Here is a 24,610-nt window from a genome sequence, read left to right as displayed (position 1 = left end):
CTGAGGGAGGTGGGGAACTTGGAGAGCTCTGAACGGATGGGAGAGGGGAAAAAAAAAAACCCTGCAGATGATGTAATCGTGTGATGCAAAGCTGCTGCGCTCTCCTCAGGCAGGAAGGTTCCCCCTGAAGGTCACCTGGGGGTACAGCATCAAGCCGCTGGGAAAGCGACGGCTTTCTCATCCTGTCCTTTTTAGCTCGAGAAGAAAGGGTTTCTCAGTGCTCACATGGTGAGGACAAAAGTAAAGGTCCTAAGCACTTCAGGCTTTGTACATGCCCATCTGTCGGTGGCACAGTCACCGCGCAGAATGAGCATTCCCGAAGCCTCAGTCGAGCCTATAACTCTCTTTTGAACACCCAAGATGACAATACTGCACAGTGCCGAGGAACTACCTCAAGCCTATGGTCTGACAGTCTCAGGCCAGACTATAACGAAAAGAAAGGAAACGTGTTCTTAGCAGGAGCAGTGTCTCGTTGGGCTTAAAGAGGTTTCCTCTGTCTCTGAGGAGCACGCACCACTACACCTCCAGCAGCAAGCAAAGGAGGGAGCCAGGCAGAGCCCAACGGAAAGAAAAGATGATCAAGAAAAACAGAAGTATTTCAAAAAATGTCCTTAAGTAAATGAGCATGTGTATTCTCTACTGCTGAAATGCTGGAAGAGCACAGAGAGATGCTGCTCCTCTAGGCTTCGCTGCAAACTGAGACCTGGTTTCACACACATACACGTGGAAGCACAAATGCTCAAAGAGGTAAACATTGCCATACAGAAAGCACATAGTTCACGTGACTTAGGCAAAACGGTATTTATGGTAAAATAGGCAGTGATGATGGCAATGATGGAAGAGACAGACTTCAGCAAAAACAAAACGTGTAACACTGTACGTAACTAACATCAAATGTACAGATACTAGTCCCCAAACCTGCATGGAAGTCTATCTGCAAGGTAGGGAGCAAGGTTTATTCTAGAATCAGATACCTTGAAAGCTTTGGGTGGTTTTAATTTTTTTTAAATGTTTTTAAAACCAAGATGCTGCTATAATCCTCGTAAGGAGGGGTTAGAGTTCCCATCAATCTACAAATATGTCAAAAATTTATGGGTTTAAGCTTGTAAACAATTATTACCAGATGCACTGCTCACCCTTCATGGAAGAAGGGGTTATATACTACTAGTAAGTGATTACAACACTGGCCTTACATTTTTAACAGACAGAAAATTCTACTACTTTTAGCTACAAAATGGGCTTTCCGAAAGGTGGATGAGGGAATCAGTCTTAAGAACACTCCATGAATTGATCACAAACTCCAAAATACTCTTCAAAAAATGATGAGGGGAAAAAAAAAGATAGTATGGCCATGAAAAAGCAGAACATAATCAAAATGTACAACAGTAGAGCGTGGAATAATTCATTTAACCCCACTTGAGAGTAAGACTTTCAAACAAGTCATGCTTTTGGTTTTGCCAGTCCTTCTCTGAAGCTAGGATAAGTCATTCTTCCACTTTCCACTATACTCTCACACAGATAAGCACAAGACACTAATTATTCATATTTTTGGTGGAAAGGAGAGGAGCCATGCTAGGGGATTTTTTTTTTGTAATATATATATGAAATAAAATTTAAAATGACCAGCAAGCCAAATAGCATCTCCAGATGCTGGTAAAAGTGAAGGCAAGAGTTTCTTCACAGAGCTCTACTGTCATGCCCCAATTCTAACCTTTTACTAGACCCATAAAGGAAGCCTCTTCCAAGTGGAGGGCTGTGAATTATCCCCAATAGTTTTAGTATCAGAGAGGGAAGCGTCCGTTGTTGTTACCAGATTGGGATCCTGAGGCACGCTTTCCAAGTAGTGCTTGTGTGCAATGTGTGGTCGTAGTTCAGCAGGTCACATATACATTTCTACAAGCTCTACTACTAAAAAAATTTCCACCTACATAGGAACCTACATAGTTATCCCGTGCGGACCAGCCCGGGTACAGCTGCATATGAAGCTGTCGTTCCTTTCTTGCTAGTTCATAGTATTTCGCTTGTTCTTCTCTGGATAACGCATGCCACTGAGGTGAAGAAAAGAGAAAAAGACAAAATAAAAAACACAAGTGTGGTGTGGGCTTTGTTTGTTTGGCTGGTTGTTTCTGAAGTGTGTTAACAGCAGAGTATGTTACTTATACATAAATACAGCTAGAATTGATTTACCCGAACAAATAGATAGAACAGATGATCAGGCACACTGACATTAATCTTTTATATATAACTCCAGATTATAACTCCAGTTAACTCAGCTGAGTCAAAACTAATCACTTTTATTCATTGAGCCCCTACATTTTCCTGATGAGACAATTAAGAAAACTAAACAAAAGCAAAGAACAGAGGAGAGGACCCAGAAGCTGAAGCACTTGTCCTAAGTCAGATCTCAGTTACAGATTTACAGATGTTCTCCCTCTCCCTTCTCCACCAGCATCCCCTCTTTTCCTCCAGCTCGCACAGCTTCTAATACTTGTACCACACTTCCCAAAGGCCTCCCCCTCCCCCATTTACTTTCCTGCCCATTTGTTGGACAAAACAAGAAACCTGAGATTCCTCCATCTCCCAGTCATGGAAATAACACTGAAATAATACTGCTACTAATTAACTTTCCCCGCTCCCCATGAATGACCCCACCAGCAAAAAGTGTCTGCGAAAACCAAACCAAAACAAGGCCTTTGGTATAGTTGGATTCTATGAACATGGAGTACTTCTCTATCCATTACCAAAATAAGAGGAAAACACACCAATTCGGAAGGACACAACTCCCTCTCTCTGCAAGCAGTGTGAATCCTACCGAGGGTCAGCCCCTGTCTGTGCTTCTCCCTTGTTACCTACCCTTCGACCGAGGATTTGGTTGATGGCTGCGCTCTCTTTCAATGTGCATTCTGCTACAACTTTTGCTCTCATTTCCTTCATATACAACATAAATGCATTAAGAGGTTTCTTTATGTGTGGCTTCTTTTTCTCTTCTTCTTTTTTGGAGTCCTGATGTTTTCTGAAGGACAAAGATACAACAGACAAAATCCTCACAGTGAGAACTCTTGTGAATTTATTAAATTAATCCCCTCAATCCCTTAACATTAATCCTCAGAAATTAGTCTCTAGAAAGAGGAACAGAAGGTTCTCTAGAGCCTTTACCCTGGCTGCTGTATGAGAACAGTTTTAACAGCATTATTAAAAAAAACAGTCTCATGTTTATGTAATATCACCAAGTACATCCTCAGCCCCCTAGAATAACCTCAGAAAGAAATGGCCACCCAGAAAACGGGTTCTTGCTTTATGGGGAGGGCTTGTCAGCATAATGGTGAAGGAAATAATTACATCCCATCATCCCTGGCAACTGAAATGCTGAAAATGTTAAAAAATATATACATATATATATTCTACAGCAAAAACATTTGCACAAACCCATGCCTTTCTAAAGCTACACATGCAAAGGTGCTACTTTGGGTGTTCTAAAAGCAACACATGGGAAGCAAAAACTTACGAGCTGTGGAGTGAGCCGACGTCGCTCTGGGAAGATTCTTGTTTGACTGTTGGTGTGACTATGGCCGGATGAGGGATTCCAGTTGTATGTAAACTATGGTGTGGCGGGACCATGTGTGGAGGAAACCTAGAGGAGAGAAAGCTGTGTAAATCGTCAGAATAAAAATGAATGAATGGGGAGGGATGTGTACACACATTAAAAAAAAAAAAGGCATATAACAAGCACATGACAGCTAGACAAAGCATATGAAAGCTGGCAGCATTAATTAGCAATAAATTAAACATAATGACTCTTCTAATGTCATTAAAGCCAATCTTCCCCTTCATTATCATTACTGACATGAGACATCATGATTTTTAACATCTTTAACAAAAGGCAAATTCAACTGGATGAACTTGGGATGAAAGTGGAATTTCAGCTACCTGCAAGAAAATCCACTGGTCTATTTCTTTACTGAGAAATTATCTGTGGCAACCAAGGATTCAATTTTTATCGTGCTGAATCACATTGTGAATTTGGGATGACATCTTTTGTTGCATATTGACAGCAAAATAAAATATTAATGCCAACACAATCTAGATGCGTTTTTGATAATCCTTATAGAAGCCTCATTAGCTACATTTTGTTGATGGAGCAAAGGAAAATAGTTATTTGTGTCTAATATATCCCTGAGCCACGCTGCTTTAACAGAAGTTTGGTGGATTGTGGAATTAAGCCCATTTTGGTCCATTATGGTACCCTAGGAAGGCTTAAATTCAAATCAAATAACAAAGTAGCTTTTCTAAAGACAAAAAATGTCGGCAGCTTTATGGTCATATACAGGGACAGGCCCGAGTCCTGCAGCTGGATTCAGAGAGATGTGCAATCCTTCTCGTGCATCTAATTGCTAGGCTGGGGCCACAGCACAAACACACCACTATCGGTCAGGCTTTCTAATTTTTAACTGAAGTTAACAAACTTGTCAAAAGCATTACTGACAACTTATCATTATTCCTCAATTATCTTTAAAAGGTTTTGCAATGAATAAGGAAAGCGCAACACAACTGAGCTACTGCCTGTCCCTTAGAAACCCCCCACACCCAAAGTTTATAGGTTTCCAGGGAATGGGATCTAGCCTAAACTTTTGGCTTAAAAATACCTTCCCACAAAAATCCAAGGCTAAACTGATCCAGCAAAAAAGAAGTTTTTTTTTTGTTGTTGTACATTCCTACACTTATCCCAGATTTTGAGCCATCTTGGTCCAAACAAAGTACCCTGAGAATATGGAACATGCAATGGATAAAGAATTATATCTTCTATCATTTATACATAATGTTCTTTTTTCTGTCTAACAGGGTTTAAAATGGGGTGACAGACTATGGTTAGGCAGACTCTGTACAATTATCAGAAATATAACGAGATTTCTTTACATTTATTCCTCTCTTATAAAGTCCATTCCTGAGCTTAAAACCCAAAAAACTGCCTAGACATTCCTTATATTCGAAGATGACACAGAAGTACTTTCATAAACAAGAGGTATTGTCCACGATGAGCTCTGTGCATCTTTGTCTACCAGCTGGTAGTACTCAAGATCATGAGACAGAAGTATTTTGTCTTTGAGGCAGTGGTGGGAAGAGCAGGGACTGACGGGGAGAATGTGAAATTGTTCAGACTGCAGAGAATCGCAGCTCCTGTGAACAAAGACATGGAGAGAAGGAAAGGAGGAGGCTGTGATGGTTAGGGAGGAGGAGAATGGCCAGCAAGACGGTCGTTCCTCTTTGGATTTCTACTTTTGCTAAAGACTCATGGACACAAATCTTCAAGTGGATTGGCAAAACTCTGACAAAAGAAGCTGGGAGAGAAGTGCACGTCTGGGGAAATGCTTTGATGAGCGGTATGTCAGAATGGAAGGGAACGGCGAGGCTGCAAGGAGACCAATGTCCAGGTCCCACTTCTGCCATGGCACTGCCCCACTGTCACCAAGACACAACCTGGACCTTTGCATAGCTTTCTTCTGCTCTCCTCTCGTGGCTGGACATAGTTAGAGGTGAAGTTTGTTCCCACAGTGGATGGGGCCTTCAGACACAGTGCAATGCAAACAATAAAAACTGAAAGCGAGAGTCCGCAGGGGACTGCTCTTTAAAAATATGTATTTATTTGAACATGGGTGAAGATAAAACCTATGGCAAAATCCTGAGCTCACTGACATCAGTACAAGCACTGTGATAAAAAGTCGGCACACATCCTATCTGATCCTAGGCTGACTGTGCAAAGATCCAGCATTGAGGTGAGGGCGATGCTGCTGGGGCTGGCTTGGGTTCAAGCTGGAAAGAGTCAGAGATAATGGGACAACAAAGGATGAAGATGGAGACGACAAGCCTACCTTCGGAGAGCAGGCAGGAGGAGCCTGAGTGACATGAGGACACAGGACAGAGGGCATGCACCAGCAAGGAGGAAGAGCCGAGCGCAGTGGTAGTACAAGGCCAGCAGGGTGTGAGGGCCTGAATGAGGTTAGGGTCATCACTGCAGAACGGCTCCCAGATAGCACAGAAGGCTGATTACAGCTGGAGTTAATGGGGACAAGAGGTGGTGGTTGTTAAGCTTCTGAACGGGACCTCTGGAAGTGGCTGTGATAACTGGGTCACGGACTGGCTCCCTGACAGAGGATCTGGTCCAAAACGAAAACTAAAATGCACTGAAAAGTGAACACTGCCTATGTGCTGAATTGTTGTGTGGTCAGGAGCTCCGAAGGAAACAAATTCAACAAAATATAGGGGCTTATTTTGTCAGTTTACTTTTGATGAAGATTTAACTATCTCCAGCTAATCAAAAATTGAGGAGGGTGAAGAAAATCTGGCTAAAATGCAACTCCTCCCCCAGTTACGGGAGAAGCGTTTTCTCCAGTTACCATTCAGGAGAATGAGTGGCCGTGTGGGAGGAAGGGCAGCTGAGGAGGAGGTGCCTACACACACGTTGTGCAGAAGCCTGGCCATAACCAGAAGGATGGCAAAACCTCACTGAGTTCAGTGGGGCTGAGACCATACCCAGCGAACCCTAAACTTCAGAGACGTGGTAACCTTCATCGGCAGGCAGCTACAGCTCAGCAGTTATTTTGGGGCTGGTGGTTTTCCCAAAGGAAGTTTTGTGTTCACTACCAGCGACCATTTATTATTACGCACGAAAAAGCCCATCTGACACAATGCTACCCATCAGATTTACACGCTCCTTCCTATGTCTGGGGCTCTACGAATGTGCTCCAAAACCCAAAGTCAATCACACCACCCCACGGGCTCCAAAGAGCAAGGTGTTAGACTCCAAGTCCAAGTGCCTACTGATTTCTGTGCAGACACCCAGTCACACGGCAGTAAGAATGGGGAAGGAGTGTTAATTTTTAAGTTCCTGGCCATGCTCCAACTTCAGTAATTGCATTCAGCAAAAGTGAATTTCCTCTGAAATTTCAATTACAACAGGTATTTTCCACTGCCACCACTTAACTGCTGTGCAGTGTTTGTCTGGTGCAATTCTGTTAAATTATTTCCTGATTTCCTCTCCCAGCAGTAGTTTTTTCACAGTGGGTCCACTGTTTGCCCATCAGTCAGTTAACCCTGTCTCAATTTGCATTACGGGCGTATTACAAAGGGGTAATGAAGGATCAAGAGAAGTTATAAGCACATTGCATGCTTCAGAAGCGAGAGGGATGATGCTACAAGCGGAGAAAAGAGTTGTAAATGGTTAAAACAACCTGAAGACACTACCTTAATAGTTTAAACCGTTTATTAAAATCACTATTAGTCACCCATTAACCTTTTATAAACTATTCATAGGCACTTTCTAACTAATGAAGCGTAATTACTAAGCTCAGGGAATATTCAGGGCTGGGAAGCATGATGTGCTCCAAAGGTCTGCATCACAACGCAGGCAAGTGCGGGAATCCCCTTTAAAGCAAGGCTCTGGAAGGATGTGGACGAGGTCTTGGAGGACAGGGGGCTGAGGCTGGGGTCTGCCCTGGATTCAGCGTTCGGCCAGAGCGGAGGGAGCAGCCCTGAGGCTCGTGCCTCGCTGCAGGGATGCTGCCCGCAGGGCGCGTCTGCAGGCACGCCGGGCGCTCGGGGCCAGGGCTGCCCCGCCGCTGAGTGCAGGTGCTCCACCTGATACGGCAGGCGTGAGAAAACGTGTGTCGGAGCACGGTCTGCCCAGAGGGTGTTCCCAGCTGTGGGAAACCAGGAGGGGAGTTTCTGGGCTGAAACAAAGGATAAACATCTTAAATCTATTCATCGGCCTGCGTCTGCGCCTGGGCGCGTGTGTACGTATGGGCACACGTCAAGACAAAAATAAAGGCTGTGCGCCTATACGCACACCCCTCACCTTTGCCTAAGACATCCCCCCGTATTTTTTTCTCTAGACGAGGATTCCATGAATTGCAATAAACACCCTAAAAATTCTAAGTAGCTCATTATACACCACTGTCTCCTTTTATGGCTCCAAGCCAGAATATAATGATGAGTCTTAACTTGTTAAGGACAACTAATTTTTTGTTCCTGGCTGTCTCAAGGGCTTCTCTCTTACTCACTCTCACTTTACTTCACTGTTGACATGTTTCTGTTAACTGGATGTCATCTGCCTGCCTTGATTTTATGCACAAGCAGTGGGATGCATTTTTCTGTGCAACAATTCTGCTTTGAGTTGCATTAGATTTGTCATTATTCTCTCATTTTCCCCTTGCACTTGTAACATTTCATCTATTCCTGCCTTATTTTTTGAGCCACGGTGCACCCACATTATGGTTTATACATGATCTTGCTCCCTTTGAAGCCGGCAGATTTCAGAGCCAGCCCTCGTCAGGAGAAGTGCCTGCTACCAATTTAGCAGGCTGAGGGCCCCGAGCTCCAACAACTCAATCTAAAGGGGGTCACAGGGTGGCACAAGCGAGTGTCAGCAAGTGCTGTTTAATTGCCAATCTAGGCTTCTCCATGGTGTTTAAAGTATAATGACCCATCACTTAATTCTGAGAAGTCCTGGCCCTGCTGCTGAATGGAATGAATATCAAAGGATGTGCTAGAACAGGGCAAGGAGCCTACATTTCCTATAACTGCCATAAGTATAATAGACCTCTACTTCTGTCGTCCCATTACCACAATAATGTATTTAATTTGCTGTGTACTCTTTTTAACTAGATACCTTTCATAAAGCCTATCTTGGGAATATAGCCTCCCCCCTCCCACATCCCCCCTCCCCCAAATGACTAGCCTCTCTAATAATAATTAAACTAAATCAAGCTCTACTTTGCCTCGCACCATGCCTGCAAGTCTTTTATAGATATTAAAAAAGATTAAATAAAGGGAGGGAATCATTGTTTAAATTTGCAGCTCTCTCTCCACAACCCAGGATTTTTTTCCCTGTGCTGGGTCTATTAATTTTTTTTCAAAAAGTTGCTTTTTCCATTGTCTTTCTCTGTTTGCTGGAGCGATGTGGGCAAATTTTAATTTTTGCTTTTACTCTACTTATCTAAAGCACACAACACAGTATTTCCCTACCCATTCACTCATGAGCTCTAGTTACAGGTTTCCCTTGCTCAAGGAGGTGTGTTCCCCCCCACCTACTCTTCTCCTCCTTAAATCCTCTATATGCCAATCTTCACATATTAAACTGCAGAGACGGAGAGGAAGGGACAGAGAAGGGAAGAGACGTGGAACCTTGCTATGTAATGCATGCTAATTTAATTATGTGCCATCATCAAAATGGATTAGCTGTTTCAGCCCATCAGGAAAGTCTAAACCTCCACCGATTTAATTAACCAGACTGAAAATCAGATGAACAGAAAATAAAACTATCATTAGGAGCAATTAGTGATTACTTAAACATAGTGCTGCCAACCAGTTTGTAAATAAAACTAGCAGCCCCTGGAAAATTAGATGGAATTAATTGAAGGTAGGGAGGGGGAGAAATATATACTTCTAAAGCTTTAAGGGTCAGGCAGGCCCTTTCATGTTGTCTATCAGTGTTTGGAGCTTTGGTAGGGAAAATACAGCGCAATAACCTCCTCCCAACTCTGCTTGAAAAGCGGCCCCCCACCCCACGCCCCGGCCTCCCCTCTCGCACACAGAGCGCTGCTCTGGGTGATAGCCACCGAGAAAGCAAAAGGTGGCACGACTTCTCCTCCTTGCTTTTTCAACATCACATTCTCTCAGCTTTTTCATTTAGTTGGCTTTTAAAGATGACTTCCTGCTCCTCCACCTCTCCCTCAAAAACAAATTCTTAAAGCCCAATGAGAGCACTGAGACATCCTCTTCTGATCAAATTGGAAGGTACTGCTCGCCCTCTCCTCCTCCGCCCTACCAAAAAACTAAGGACGACTGTTTAACTGATGTGCTTTCAGGAATACGTTTCCTAGATGAAATGCCCTCCTCTAGAGAGGGTGGCAGGAGGAGTTACATTTGCTCTCGACTCAGGACCTCAGTATTTGAACTCACCTTGACATGGAAGCATTGACGGTCAGAGCTGTTGGGTAAGGGTGGCGGAAACCCCCTGTCGTGATTGGGTACACTGGCTGACCTTGCCTGGCAAAAAGAAGGGAAAGAGAGAATGAGAGAAAGAAAAAAGGGTTTAAAAAAAAAAAAAAAACTTCTCTCTGCACAGTAAGCTTTATTCTCATTTGATCAGAACAAAAATCTTGGGGATTGTACAGCAAGGATCAAAGGAAAGAAACACAGAACAATTTGAATGCCATAAATCTGATAGGAATGGCTAATTAAATTTTATAACCTCTGCTTATGTCAATAGAGACCCTCTCCCCAAGCTGAAACTAGGTGTTTTGTTGTAATAATTAAAGGCGAAGTCTCGCTTGCTTTAATGGAGCCATCACACTAATTGAGGGCTACACATCCAAAGGAAAACAATAATGAATGTAAATTTATACCAAAATAAAGTACAGTGAATCAAAGGACTTCAGTTGCGCTTTGGGCCTCTTTCGGTATTTAGATCTCGGTGAGAAAACATTAAATTAACAGAGCTTAATTTGTAGCCTTTTGTCAGATTAACAAGTGTTGACAAGAGTTACCGGGGGAGAGTCCCCAAGAAGTATTGTGGGTAACCAATAGACAATCACACCTCATTACAATAATTAAAAAATACAGCAACATGCAAAACAGCATCCTCATGAAAGACACACAACTTTTTCTGATCGAGGTTTGTCTGTGCTGGCTATTCCTTTTCATCTGTCCTTCAAATTTATCATCCGAATGGGCAGGATGAGTTCTGGGGGGGTACAGTGCTAGAGACACCCCGGCCAGTTGAGGATTGATGGGTTGGGAAGTAGATGGTGAAGCACGAGTGGCAATGAGAGGGGAAATAAAAATCTGGGGTTACTTCTGCGAAAACAGCCCAGCTGCTCTCCTAGAGCAATAGTGAATGTGATGGTATCATCCCGCAACAAAAACCATTCGGAGAAGCTCGAAGAGTTGTGGTTAGACAAATAAGCCATGGGTGTTGGCTTGTTATAAGCCAGCGGTGATGACGGAGTCTTCCTGTGACAAAGGTGGCCATTATCACCTGCCTGATGAAATTGGCCACACGTGGCAACGTTCGTGTGGGTTTGGCAGCCACAACATGAGGTTCAAGGAGGACAAACCTGTGTCTGCACGCAATGATGAAAGGCTCTGAGACAACAATATGCAATGAGGCACAGGCCAACAACACCGAGGAATTTCTTCCTAAACTCTCACATCTTTGATGTTAGTGACTTTTGGTATTCACTGAGTATATTATTTATTTTAAGTGATGAGGCTTTTGCCGTGACAACTTGAGCTAAGTGGTTGCAACAGAGCTCTGAACCTGAGCTGACTGTACTGCAGCTAGGCCCTGCTAGCAAGAAAGAAGAAAAAAAGAAGCCAACATGCGTTCAGGGTGTCCTACATAAAAGGTAAATCACCACAAATGAGGAGGAATTTATGATTTCAGCGAGCAGCAACTCTGGGTTTTTGTTCTGCTCATGCTGTGCTCTTCTGGAGAAACTCAGCCTTCTGCAGGGAGCTGATGGACGCGCCTCACTCTCTGTGAGGTTGGGCCTCTACTCCACGCGAGTTGCACGACCGCCCCATGACGAAGGAGGGCTTACAGAGTGGCCAGAAGTGGGCTGCTGAGGCTGAGGTCCAAACTCCAGCTCTCCTGGATCCTCTGGGCCTCTCCAGCACCCCAGGCACCTGTGTGCTCAACCCCTCCACCTGCCCGAAAACCGAGTGCGTGTGAGGACTCCACTGCTCTGCCCAACTCTCCTGCAGGTGTGAATTCGGTTTCCTTAGGGAAGGCAAGCTATTTTAGCACAGCTGACCAAACAGCCTCAAGCAGGAACAAACTATTTCTAGCTTTGGGCAAGTCATTTCTAAAGAAATATGATCTCCCCCATATTGATGAGGCTAACTATGTGAGAAAAATAAGGTAATGATCTTGACCTATAATGCACAGAATCATTGTATGCAGCAGCACGGAAGTATTTTATAATGTTTTAAATCAAATATACGGTACACAAGGCCTAGGACATGTTTAAATGTGTCACAAAACCATTGCAGAGATGGTAACATAAGAAAGAAATAAAAAAAAGAAAATAAGTACTCAGTTATTGGAGGGAACCTCATATCCAACGAGGTTCTGCAAGTGGAATATAAGGAGTTGGGAAAAAACAAACTACAAGAACAACAACTTTCCATAGCTTTTTCTCTTAGCCGGTTTTAAAGTAAACTAATTCCTTGTTCTTGTTTGCAAGAAAATTCCATTCCTTAGATGCCAACTGTCCAACCCTGTCTCAACCAGGAATGCTGTTCACCAGTTGATGTAAAGCTTTACTGTTTCACAAGAAAAAGAAAAGGGACTTTTAAGGGGGAAGGCCAATGACATTTAGAGTTGTGCATTTTCAGTGAGGATGCCTCTGTTAAGAAAACATTAAAGAAGTCCATTAGATTCACTGTGAGCTCCCAGAAAACCAAGCATGAGGGCATATTAAAAACAAACAAATGTGGTGGAGTGTAAGAGTAATAACAAGAAAAGAACGTTTCTGCATAATGATTTAAAAATTCCTGCTTCACAAGCCATCAGCTGGTTGAGACAACATGCAAAGCTGTGCCCAACTACCCGTGTTTGTTTAAGACCACATGACCTGGTATAAGTTTTAATTAATTTTTATGAGATGGGTAAATTGATAATCACTCAATATATTGGCAGCTGGCAAACAGACTTATCCTAATGCACACGCACAGGCTCACACACACAATTTTTAACATAAATGTTACACATCAAAAAAGAAAATGGAAATTAAAAAAATGGAACTCCTTACTGTGGTACTAACCATCCTAGCGGATGGGGGATTTGTCCTACAGTGCCCGGTGATAGTGGATAGTAAGGAGATATATCTGGAGGATGTGGAGGCCTTGGAATTCCTGCAGAAGATGAAAAAGCGGTGTTACTGTTGAGATATGGAAATAAGTAAATATAAGGAAAAATCACTTATGTTTCTACATCACTATCTGTTCTTTTTTATTACAATACTCATGACTTTGCTTTCAGTTTTTAAAGGTTGTTTTGCAGCCTTATAAATTGCCTCTTGGCATCTTGTTAGATGAGTTTCAACCAGAAAAATTGATGCGATTCTGTCTCAGTCACCTCCTCAATCAAAGATAATTACTTTTTTATTATTTAAGTGAAGAATTTAGGAGTCTCGGCTACCATTTTGGTATGACGCTGTGCTAGGTGCCACCTTCACTGATCAAAAGCAAAATGGCCCCTGTATCAAGTTCATGGTTATTTTATTCTCGAAGTCACCAAACGAGCATGGCCCTACCTATACTTTGCATACTCAATAGCATAAAGGTATTCCAAAGTAACCTCCAAAACAAGCTATAAAGTCATTACAATTGCAAATGATGTTTGCCTTTCAGGGGCTTGGGAGACACATAGTTTGGATCCCTACCCTTCCTTGAAACCTAGGGGATGAGTAGAAACAAATAAATTGGGGAGAGAACCTGGAAGTGCTTGGTAAAATGGGGGGAAAAGGCTGAAGGTGTGGGGGGGAGGGCAGAGTGCCCATCGGTCCTCTCTGGAACTGCTGCAGCTCCCCTCCAGGAAGGATAAACCAATTCCAGATGGAAGCCCAAATCTTACGCTCCTTACCTTGAAAGCGAGTAGGAATTACTCAGGGGAGAAAAGACTACGGAACTGGGTCTTTCAAGTACCAAGCCAGAGCACAATTATATACCAGAAGCAAAATTAAAACAGAGAGTGTTAAAAGGAAGGGGTACTGTAGTCGTGGCTAAAAATTATTTTTTTTAAGTCACTCGGGAAGCTTTTAATCTCTAAATTAAATCTCCTTGTGTGACATTTTCATGCAGACATTGCTTTTTCTCCATTACAAAAACCAAACAGATTAACTGGGCTTTAACCATCCGGTGAGCTATTTGCACACTTGAAAGAATGTTCACAGAAGAAAAGTAAACAGTCTACAGACGTTAATCATATGTTTTACGATAACCATTTAAATGCTATTCCCTGTACTACCATTATTTAAATGAGAGGTTGACTATGCCATTCACTCGCAATACCCAGGGATGGCGAGATGGATTCCTTTTAAGCCATGTGAAGGTAGCATTAAGGACAATTAAAAGGGGGCCCCCACTGAAGCGCATGGAGTGAAAAACAGCTAATGCACTGCCTGGTTCATGGGCTGCAGCTTAAATAAATTACCGACGTATGCTAGGGCCAACACAGAGCAATTCTTCTGACAAACTCTGGACATGGATTCAGTTTCAGATGTACTTTCTAATTAACTAGTTGGTATTTAGATTAACAAAAACAAAACCACTGTCACTAGGAACTCAATGCAGCCTGACGAGAGAAGATTGACACTGTTTGACTTCTCTGGGCCCTCGGGTTAAACAGGGACTCTTAAAAAGTTAGAATAACATGTAAATTCTATTCTGTTACACCAAAAAATCTAGTCAGGGTTTTACACGTTGCTCTATATTCAAGAAGACTGCCCTTCAGGCTGAACTGAGAGTTGGGTAGACTTACATTGGGGAAAAGAGTTGCAAGTATATAGCTGCAGTTAAGTAGTTAGAGTGGATAAAAATTCAACATTATAGGAGAAAAATGGCTGAACTCCTGACACAGAAACAATGGGATTTGGGGAATTAAAAGAGATTCATTTTGAACCTGGTCATGACCCACCACCTTTAAAATTCCAGCTGCAATTTTGTAAGTGCAGATCACAGAACGTACATGTTTAACTCTCGGGGTTGTGCATGCAAACCAAGCAGTTAGCAGATCCACCTACTAGAAGGGCTATCACGCTCGCAAAGAAACACACCTGCGAACGACCCCACACATACAACTCTGGTGTCACTTTGCAGAAGCGTCATGAAAATTCACCCAGTAGGTTTCCTTCTGAAGCCTAATTGGCTTTAGAAGAAACTATTTTGTCCAGATTCTTGAATGCATTTGACATTTTACATGCTCCGCTTTGGTGCTCCAGCATGGGAAATCCTTCCTACTGCACACCTTCCTTCCCCGTAACACGTAAAATGGAAAGATCCACCCACTCTCAAAACCCAAAACGATTTCCCACCTACCTGTTTTTGGATCTACGTCGGCTGGTAAGTGTGGAGGAGGGTTTCCTGGTGTGAAGTGCTCATTGCTGTATGTGATAAGCGGCGTAAGAGGGTGTACATGGTGTGGGTGCTGCACAACTGGCACTTTGTTAGACTGTCGAGAGAAAAAGGTCGATGGCGTTAGAGGAGGGCTGCAAACTGCCCACTGCAGCACAAGGTACAATGTGTAGAAAACAGAGCGCCCAGGACTTCCACGTGAGCTTCACACTTTTCCAGATATCCTTCTTGGTGTCACCCGTGCAGTTTTCCCACCTGTTTGCTTAAAGCCTGCTCACCACACACCCTGATCTTGAGTTTCTTTAATCTTGACCTGTTGTGCTCCTGTACGGAGCAACGGCAATTCTTTAAAATTTGTTCCTTTTTATTTTATTATCTTGTGCTTCACCTCGAAGATGCAGGCAGACTCCTCAGCGAGGGGCTGACAGAGTCCCCCATTTAATTAGCAAGGGACCCAAATGCTCACTGACCTGTAGGTCTTTTCCTTTCCCCTTCCCGTCCTCACTTTCAGTTCTGCATTTACTGCTCATTGCAAATACTCCAGATAAAAAGCCTTTGTAGTGCTAGAGTATTCCCTTCATCAGCAAGCATTAAGCTGACAAGCGATCACCTGCATATTTTATATATATATATATTTTAGAAGAGCTGATTAATTATCAATTCATCAGAGAGCGCTGATAAATGGAAACTGGATACTGATGAATTAGGCTACTGAAATATTCAGCTATATAAATAATGGCAGAAACACAGATAAAGCTATTGAAATTAAAACTTGTGGGGGGAAGAATCAGGCAGATATCATGAGGTTTTTCTTGTCACATTCCTAGCTCTGAGGGGAAAAAGAAATCTTTTTCTTCACAACAATAAAAAAAAAAAAAGAGCGAGCGAGTGAATGAATGAAAGGAAAAGGCAGGCTGAACTGTAACTTACCCTCACAAGATCACAAAGAAAAAATTAAGCTGAAACAAGCGAACTGCTGGACCATTTACTGCGAGTAATCCAATTGCAAAAAACCCTATTCCCCATAGAGGATTTTCACTAAAATCCTACAACAGGGACATTTAACCAGATTAGGTACCAGCAAAGATAAAGAGGCTGGTATTAGATGATGAATGGATTAGAGTCAGGTTTCATTTTAGAATGTGTCTTCATTTCCTTTTATTACTTTAAGTAAGGAACAACTTGCATTAACATCAAGTCAAAGGAATCACATTAAAACAGAGCAGGGAGAGCAGGGCGGCCCCGACAGCGCCACTGCCGTCCAGGGGCTGCTGCTGCCGGGCTGCCGCGCGCCCCAGCACCCCAGCACTTCGCTTCTGCTAAAAGCGTTTCGTTCTCAAATAACAGAGTTATTTCTGGGATTCAAGACCGGGGGAAGGATGAGGGAAAGCAGGGTGAGAAGGAAAAGGAACGCCGGCCTTGCCTCAAGCAGAGAAGTCCCTGCGCCCTGCGTTGGTTCGGATGCACGCAGCTTTGGCTCCGGCTCTCCTGGCCTCCCCCAACCCCTGCCCCACACCTCGCTGCTGGCACCCACATCCCTACGTGCCTCACCCACTCGATAACCTGCAAAGAAAGCCCCCAGATGAGAGGAGCAAGCAAAAGGGCAGTGCTCATGCTTCCCACAACTTCTACCGTGTTTTTTTTTGTTTTTTTTTCAGCCCTTACATGGATGCACCTCTGTAACAGGCACTTGCGTGAAGAGCTGTAGCATACCAGGCCGGCCGGGCTCTTGGTCAGCTCTGCTGCCAGGGGAACAACCACAGGCAACTTTTGGCCACACAGACCCCTCATCGTCATCAGAGAAGCTGTAGGGACTTCTTAGCCCCTTCATTGAAAAAGCCGAAGGCAATGCTCTGCCCCCAAATCTGCCTTCTTCCAAGTGAACCGACCCGGACAGGCCGAAAGTTGGGAAAGGTTCGGCAAGGGCCTCACGTAACAAATCACATAACCCACCAGGCTCCTACCCAACGCCGCACAGCGTTACTTATATGCCCAATGACTGGTTTAAAACCCAGTTCGCAGAGAGCAACCGCTCCCAACGAGAGGGATCTCTGCTGGCCCACGGCTGCGCTCCTCGGGGACCCCCCGTGCGGCTGCTCGCTGCCGGGACTCTGTGCGCCCCCGGCCGCATGGGCACATCAGCGCAAACAAAACAAACAAAAAACCCCATCCAGATCCTGACAGGCTTTACAACAGCACCGAGGTCTGTCTGCCACGGAGAGCTTGTTTTCACAGAAACTGGAACTGGTTAGTTAACAAAATAAGTAAGTGACAGAATAACATCGGAGGGTCAGACTTAAGCCGACAAACACAAAACAACACTTGAGGAGAGAGCTGGACTCACACGCCTACATATACCATAGGCAGTTACATGGAAACTGTGGGAAACCACCTCCCACTGCTGTGATGCGCCAAGGCCTCCTGCAATATCCTGGCAAAACGGCCCGGGTGTCAAATCATTACAGATTTTACTTAACACCTTTTACAGAAAAAATAAAAAGGGCAAAAAAACTCACCAACGGCCCAGAGTCTGAGCCTCGGTCTGCAAACTTTTCCCCAGGTAAGCCATTTTCATTGGGATGACTGCCCTGAAGTCAGGTGATTCATATAAAGGTATGGGACATAAGGGTAGGATGCTTTTTTTTGCCACTCTGCTGATGCTGGGGCAGAGGGGTGGGGAAAATGTACTGGGGAAAAATGGGAAACTACCATCTTAATGCTCAAAAATATGTCCTCCGGGTCAGAGGACTGTGATCCCTGCAAATCAGTCTGCATCTGTGTCACTGCCTCAGCTAGGGCTGTCTTCTGACTTGCAGCAGAGTTTATTACACAGAGGGAAAAGGGACCTTGACTCCGCTCAGAATAGCGCACGCAATTTGCAAGCCAACCTAATCATGCATAATATGCTAAATAAGCTGCTCTTTAAGAGCAGCATTCCTGAAGTTAACTAAGCTTCCTCGGAAGAGAAAAAGAAAGGACTAGCTGGGAAAGAGCAGAATTAATCCCGCATGTGCATCTCCTTTGAAGTCAATGGGAGCTCTGCCTGAGTAACAAGTGTGGTCCTAACCCCATCCACTGGCAGAGAAAGGTAAACTGGGGAAGCTGTCAATGGGAGACACCTATTAGGGGACCTTAGCCGTCCCCCTGCGAAAGGCCCTTCTCCCATACACGTTTCTGAGCGCTTCAGCCCGGGCAGTTTTAAGCTAAAAGCCGTGGCGAGAAGCAGGAATTTCTCTGGCAACTCGGAGCAGTCCATTTATGGCTGTGTCAGGCACGGAAAGCCAAGCGGCACGGGCACACGCAGATTAGCATCAGCGCATGGGCGAGAGCGAGCGGAGATTTCTGGAGAGAAACCCCAACGTCTACAAAGTACCAAGCCAGCTGCCGGTAAATCACTCCTCCCCACTGAAAGCTAGGGTCTCGTACGCCGGGTTAGAGGGCACGGCGGAGGATTGCAAAAAAACAAGAGAAGTTCGCTTTTCTTGATAACCCCTGCCTGAAGCAAACCAAAGGAAATTGTCCCCATAGGGACTCAACTACTAAATCTCTCTATATGAATTTGAAATGCTTCCGGGAGTACTTAAACACAGATGATTTTAAACAATAAAGGAGCTCTGGAATGAGGGGCGGGGGGGGAAAAGGCAACAAATTTTGGAGTGGTATATGTTTGAGAGGGACACTGAGATCCATTTAGCCTGAGTTTTGATAGGTGCTTTCAGGAGAAAAAAATAATGTGAACTTCAGATTTAAACCGCGGGAGGCTGTGTGTATAAATTGCTGTGTATTAGTCTTTGTTGCATGGTAAGGACGTTTCATTAACAGGATGAAAGATGCTTCTATGCGTACACAGGCCAATTTAATACACCCCACTGATGAATACTCCCCATTTATTGAAGAAGTTAATACACGCTGTATAAATCAATAGTTCCTAAGTCTCTGAAAGCAACACAAGACTTGCACGAGATGAAACATTGTATTGTTGAGCGCACAAAGAGAAACCAACCTTTAAATAGGAAGAGTTTGTTACTGCAGTTTTTGTTTGCAAATTCGGAGCTTGTTTGGCTTCAGTCACAAAAACACGGCATTAAGTGGAGAGAGGAACGTGCCAGGGAGGCCAGAGGATCTGTGCTCGCTGGGGTACGGCAGCGTCAGTAACATCTGCGAAAACCACCCGGGCTCCACGCGAACCATCACGCCGCAGCAGCAGCGAATTGGCCAAACCCTACGGAGCTGCCTCCCGTCCCCATCCCAGCGCTCCCGATGTGGCAGCGGGGGTCCTGTCCCTGCCTGGGTGACCTCCTGAGTGCCCCCGAAGCCTGGCACCCCGCTCGGTGGGCAGGGGTGGGCGGCCGCCCGCCGAGCACCCCCCGCGAGCAGGAGCGTGGCAAGGGGGAGATTGATGAGGCCCTGGTACCCGGGGCCTCCTCCCCTTCCTCGCCGCGCAGGAACGGGGGCTTGCCATTCACCTTAAAACCTATTAATCACCAGGCACCGAAAACAAATGGAGCTAGAGCTCCGCCTGCCTTTTTTGCCACGTCCTCCTCTTCCCCGTTCCCCCCTTGCTTTCCCTTTCTGCCGGAGAAAGATGGGCCCTGAAAGTGCCTTTATGAGCCTCATACAATAAAACAAAAGCAGCACAGAAGAGGGTTTGTGTGCCTCTCCCCCTCCTCCGGGGTGGATGGAGAAGGTCGGCAGTGGTCGTGAATTAGTGGGCCCTCCTGGAGTTGCTCCCTGGGCTAAGCAAAGGGTACCATTCAACACCAGTTTCTGTTAAAAATAGGTTTATAACTCGTCTCCCTGTATTTCCCAGATGGTGCTACTGCACTTGTGCTGACTATGGCCATGGAAACGTTAACAGATGTTCCTGAGCTGCTCTGCAGCTCCAAAGATGCCCACGAGATTTTTTTCCTACAGGTTGATCTCTCCTTGGGTCTGCCTGGGAACAAACTCCCTCCCTCTGCAAAAATACCAGAAACCTCAGTTGCCACAAGAGGCAACCCCCAAAATACTGTTGCAAAGATTGGGATACTCTTCGATTTCCAGCCAGGGCGACCAACACCCAAGGCAGGGCACCCACCAGTGAGCACCGCTGCGGCCGGGGGATCGCCCACATCGGCTGCAGCACCTCGAACTGCAGCAGGGACCCGCAGGCCAGCAGGGCTCCCTGCAACCATTCGGGGTCACTGAAACACTAAAACCAAGCAAACCCACCAGCTGGGTGTCACTCCGCCCTCATCCCCTTCCCAGGCACCAAGATGCCAGCGACGAAACCCTTCCTGAAGGAGTAAAGGTTTAATTCTGCCCTGCTCCATTTAGCCAGCGGGACCGCAGGTTTTGTGTGTGGTGTTTTTTGTTGTTTTTAAAGGACGTTTTCACACCTGACTAAGCATTTTCTCCTGAAAACTACTTCCCCTTGCTCCATTATGGCCGATACAGTGGCCTGAGCCCTTTCACAGTTTAATGTAGCTGATTTCTGCCTTAGGTCCTGCCCTAAGCTAACTGCCTATTGTAACGGGAGACAAGGCCTCCATTGATAGCCCCAGCTCCCCCTGCTAAAAAAGGCTCATTTTCTTCTTTCACACAAATGATGACAGGAGCACTGACAACCATGTGCCGGGACAATACCCCCCCCTAGACAGAGCCTGACAAAAACCACCCCCTTCAGAAAAAAAAAAAAAAAAAAAAGCAGAGGGGGGCACACAGGGGCAGCAGCGCTCCGCCGGCCAGAGCCTACCTGCTCCCGCCAGAGCCGCCAGCTTTCCCCAAACCCGCTCTCCTAGCAAGCCCAACGACAGCCCCAGCTTCCTGGCTGCCAACGTCCAGGAGGTCTTTTCAGGAAAGCCAGGTTTTCTTTTTCCACCCGCTCCTCCTAAGTGCCCCCTGCGTCTTGAAGCACGGAGCCACCGCGCCTGACATTTCCCGCATCCTTCCTAGGTGGCAGCGGGTGCTCGGAGGGGAAAGGGGGGGGGGGGGGGGAAGCGAGCCTTGAAGATGTTCAGGAAATTTCCACTTAATTTCGCCAAAAGGCAATTATGTGAAATGATCTGGTGACAATTAGCATATGCCAAATCCTCTAGCGTACACGGAAAAGAACAGGGCATTAGCTACCTAATTACTGCCTGGCAGTTCCCGCGCAGGAGAACTGAAACATTAGGAGGAAAACATTATTATTAAGTGTGCTCACACTTTGCTTTCAAAGCTGTTGTAGGCTGTAATCTTGCTGCTACGGTATTTTTTTATTTTTTTTTTTCTTAAGAGAAGTGAAAACTGAACCTCGGGGCTTTGACTGCGAGGGGAGCGCTGCGCTCTCGGGGCAGGCACTGTTTCTGAACGTCAGGTCGGCCCCGCACACGCACCTGTTTAGACACAGCTGTACATTTTGAGGTCCCTCAGCATCACTTTTAATTACGTTTATGCCAGATTTTACCTCCCTCGTTCTCTTCCTGCCTTATCGCTAAAGAGAAAGCTCCCTGCTGCATCTGTCCTGGCCGATCTCTGCACGCCCGTTTGCACAGCGGTGTCACCCCAGCCAGCACCCCAGGCACGGTGGCTGGCACTCGCGTGGCCACGGCTCCCGGTCGCTCAGGACTACCCCCGATTTGATCAACAGGTGAATTTCCCTGCAAGAGGACAGGGCAGTGCCTGGACGGGAAGTTTCAGGCCCCGGGGTGCACCGAGCGAGCTCTTCCATTACAATAGGAGCGGCGCTGCTTCCTTCCCAACCTGACAAACGCTCCCTGCTTTCTCCGCGTGCTTTAGTTAATTACAGACAGGTATTATCTCCTTTATTACAGGGAAGCCTTCGTTCACGTATAACGAGGCACGGAGCAGAGAGATGGCATACTTTGGATTAGACCCGAAAACGCTCTTTTCCTGAAGCAGCACCAGTAACATGTGTCATGTAGACAGAACCGCTGTGTGAGACCGATGGAAACCTGACCAGGTCTTCAGGAGATGGTCCTGACCAGAGAGGGGGTGGAGAGGGAAGAAATACAGAGCACTAGAGCATGCAGTAAAATGCAGAGAAGATGGGAAGAAGGTAGAAGTGAATTTAAGCAAAAGATTGACTGCGTAATTGCCCTCATAGACCTCATTTCTATGTGCTTTATGTGAATACCTCTTAATGCAATTTTACTTATTACCTAGCATTCTGTAAAATGCCACATACACAGCCTGACTTCTTGCATATAAATCACATATTTCAGCACCAGACAGATACACACTGTCGGAGAAAGGGCTCCACTGATTTTATGAGGGTATCTGTGACTTCTGTCTACAGTACGAACTTGAATGCGAGGCTGTTAACAAACTGCAAGAAATGAAGAAAAATTAACATGCATGCCTATACCCACCGGTACTTGGCTATTTCAGTAATAACAGCGTTATTAAAAAACTAACATGCAGACACATGCCTCCAGATCCGATCCCAAGTTCTCAGAGCAGCTTTTAAAAATGCAGCATTCACGAATTGTAGCGGACTGCGCTCAACACCAATACACGATGTTCGTAGTAAACGCATATGAAATAACAAGTAACAAAGCTCTACGAATGTTTTCATTTTTAAATGTGCTAAGAAACGCTACGCATCAGCCATAGAACAATTGAGCGATGAAATCACTAAGTCCAGATCAATTATTTCTTGAACAAATTGAACAAAGTTTCCCCCAAAACGTGATGTCGAATGCACACCAGAACTGAAACACCTCGCAAATGCTTCAGAGGAGAAGAAACCCACACGTTTACCCAGCGCTATCGGGCCTTTTGCCCTAGGTCCCAACAAAAAGAATTCCTGCAAAGGCAGAGAAACGCTTACGAGATCCCAGCACTGGCCATGTAAAACCTGCGTACGCAACAACATGCAGTGAAAGAAGAAACGTCTGAATTACTGTCAGTTTAGATTTTCGCTAACTCTGTTACAAATCTCTACAGAATTTTTATCACCTCTACGTTCTACACAAGCAAAGGCAAATAAATCAAGTGAGCTGTTCAGGCAAAGGTATCACAGAGAACCGAAGCCCCAGAAATCCTCCTGGCTCGAGTGACTCCACGAGCACGCTTGGCAGAGTTAGAAAAGACAACAGCAGAAAACTCAAGACTCCCGCAAAACCTCCAGTTCAAATGAGATGCTCTCTCAAATTCTTAATTACATTCCTGGCTTTCTGTGTATAATTACGGGCAATGTACAGAACTGGCTGACTGGCAGGTTTAGTTCCTGTAATACACGGTAATACGAGAAATAAAGTCTTGTGGACTTCTGATAACGAACACAGAAACACTGTGTCAAGGCACACAGTATCTCATATTTACCAAAATTTGGTACTATTTTTCATCTTCCCTCGTCACTGAGTGAAATCATTTTAATGTAGTGTCCCTAAAATTTCAATCTTTCCCATTCCAGCTGAGCTTTCTGAGGAATTCAGAAAATTTAACGGAGTGTCAACCAAACACAGGATCAAAAGCACCCAGTTAAAAATTACTACACACAATTTTCCATAATTCCCCCAAAAGAAAAAAAAATCTCGTTTTGTGTATGACAGGAGTTAAACCATCTCATTTCCAAAACCCCTTAGCTGCAACATATGTGCCCTGCTACAAACCAACTTTTTCTCCTAAAAGAAACAATTTTACCTTCATGGTTTCAGAGTTAAGGAAATATCGTACTGAACTGCAGAAAGCTTTGAAGTGGCCCCCTCCGCCCCAAAGGAGAAAAAGCAAAGAAAGACAGTGATGTCATATTCACTGGGTGAATGTATTACCGCGTACAGAATACACAGATAATACACGCGCTCACACTTCTCCCTCGCTGTTAACCATTGTTCAACATCTATAAATCAGAACCCGAAACCTGCCGTATATGAGGCTCTGAAACCCCCCCCCCCAACACCCCCCGCACACCCCCTGATCCCACCCTGCGAGCACGAGAGAATTTCTTCCCCCCTTTCCAAAAACCCAAGCCAAAAAAAAAAAAAAAAAAATCGGGCGGAGGAAGGCAAAAGAGGAGGAGTGCAACAACTCTGCCCTGCTGCACCATTGTGCCGAGACAAAACCCCGCTCCGCCGCCTGCTTCTCGCGCCCGCTGGAAAAATTAAAGTGCCATCGAAAAGTCACGCTTCCCCCTGCTAAAAAAGATGATTACCATAAAATAAATAAATAAAAACAACACGGCTAACAAAGGTCGCAGCTAGAGATGCTTGCTTGATTTCCCCCCCCTCCTTTTTTTTTTTTTTTATTCCGCACACGAGGAAAGGGAGAGAGGGAGAGAGGGGGAGAGGGGGAGAGAGGGAGCGAGGGAGAAGTCACATAAGAAGTTCAATGGTCAAGACGGAAAGCGCGCACGCAGCAAGTGCTACTCACCCAGCAATTCAAATTGAGATGCCAGCAGCCGAACTGCTGGAAGAGAGAGAACCCAGAGGCAAGCGCTCCTCCTTTACCACTCAAATCTTCCATTCCCACTAAAATTGCATCCCTCGGGTACATA

The 24,610-nt window shown here is 45.1% G+C and overlaps 1 protein-coding gene across 36 annotated transcripts in view; it reads right to left on the bottom strand.

Annotated features, from left to right (window-relative positions):
* The window catches only part of TCF7L2 (transcription factor 7 like 2), a 177,584-nt gene that overhangs the window by 12,721 nt on the left and 140,253 nt on the right, over positions 1 to 24,610 (bottom strand). For 25 of the 36 annotated variants that reach the window (XR_013953076.1, XM_080598231.1, XM_080598265.1 and 22 more), the window contains 6 exons: positions 15,097 to 15,229; positions 12,810 to 12,912; positions 9,955 to 10,041; positions 3,506 to 3,646; positions 2,854 to 3,013; positions 1,941 to 2,048 (listed from right to left, as the gene is read on the bottom strand). Coding sequence is in view for 35 of the 36 variants with exons in the window: in XM_080598231.1 (XP_080454357.1) it covers positions 1,941 to 2,048; positions 2,854 to 3,013; positions 3,506 to 3,646; positions 9,955 to 10,041; positions 12,810 to 12,912; positions 15,097 to 15,229 (732 nt within the window). In the remaining variant the exon portion in view is untranslated. Of the gene's footprint in view, positions 1 to 1,940; positions 2,049 to 2,853; positions 3,014 to 3,505; positions 3,647 to 9,954; positions 10,042 to 12,809; positions 12,913 to 15,096; positions 15,230 to 24,486 lie in introns of all 36 variants that reach the window. The other 11 variants (XM_080598260.1, XM_080598263.1, XM_080598264.1 and 8 more) reach the window with 5 other exon arrangements.

The sequence above is a fragment of the Anser brachyrhynchus genome, assembly GCF_964034855.1.
Source record: "Anser brachyrhynchus genome assembly, chromosome: 6".
NCBI classification, from domain to species: domain Eukaryota; kingdom Metazoa; phylum Chordata; class Aves; order Anseriformes; family Anatidae; genus Anser; species Anser brachyrhynchus.
The sequence above is the reverse complement of the archived record's forward strand: the minus strand, read 5'-3'. Positions and strand labels throughout refer to the sequence as shown.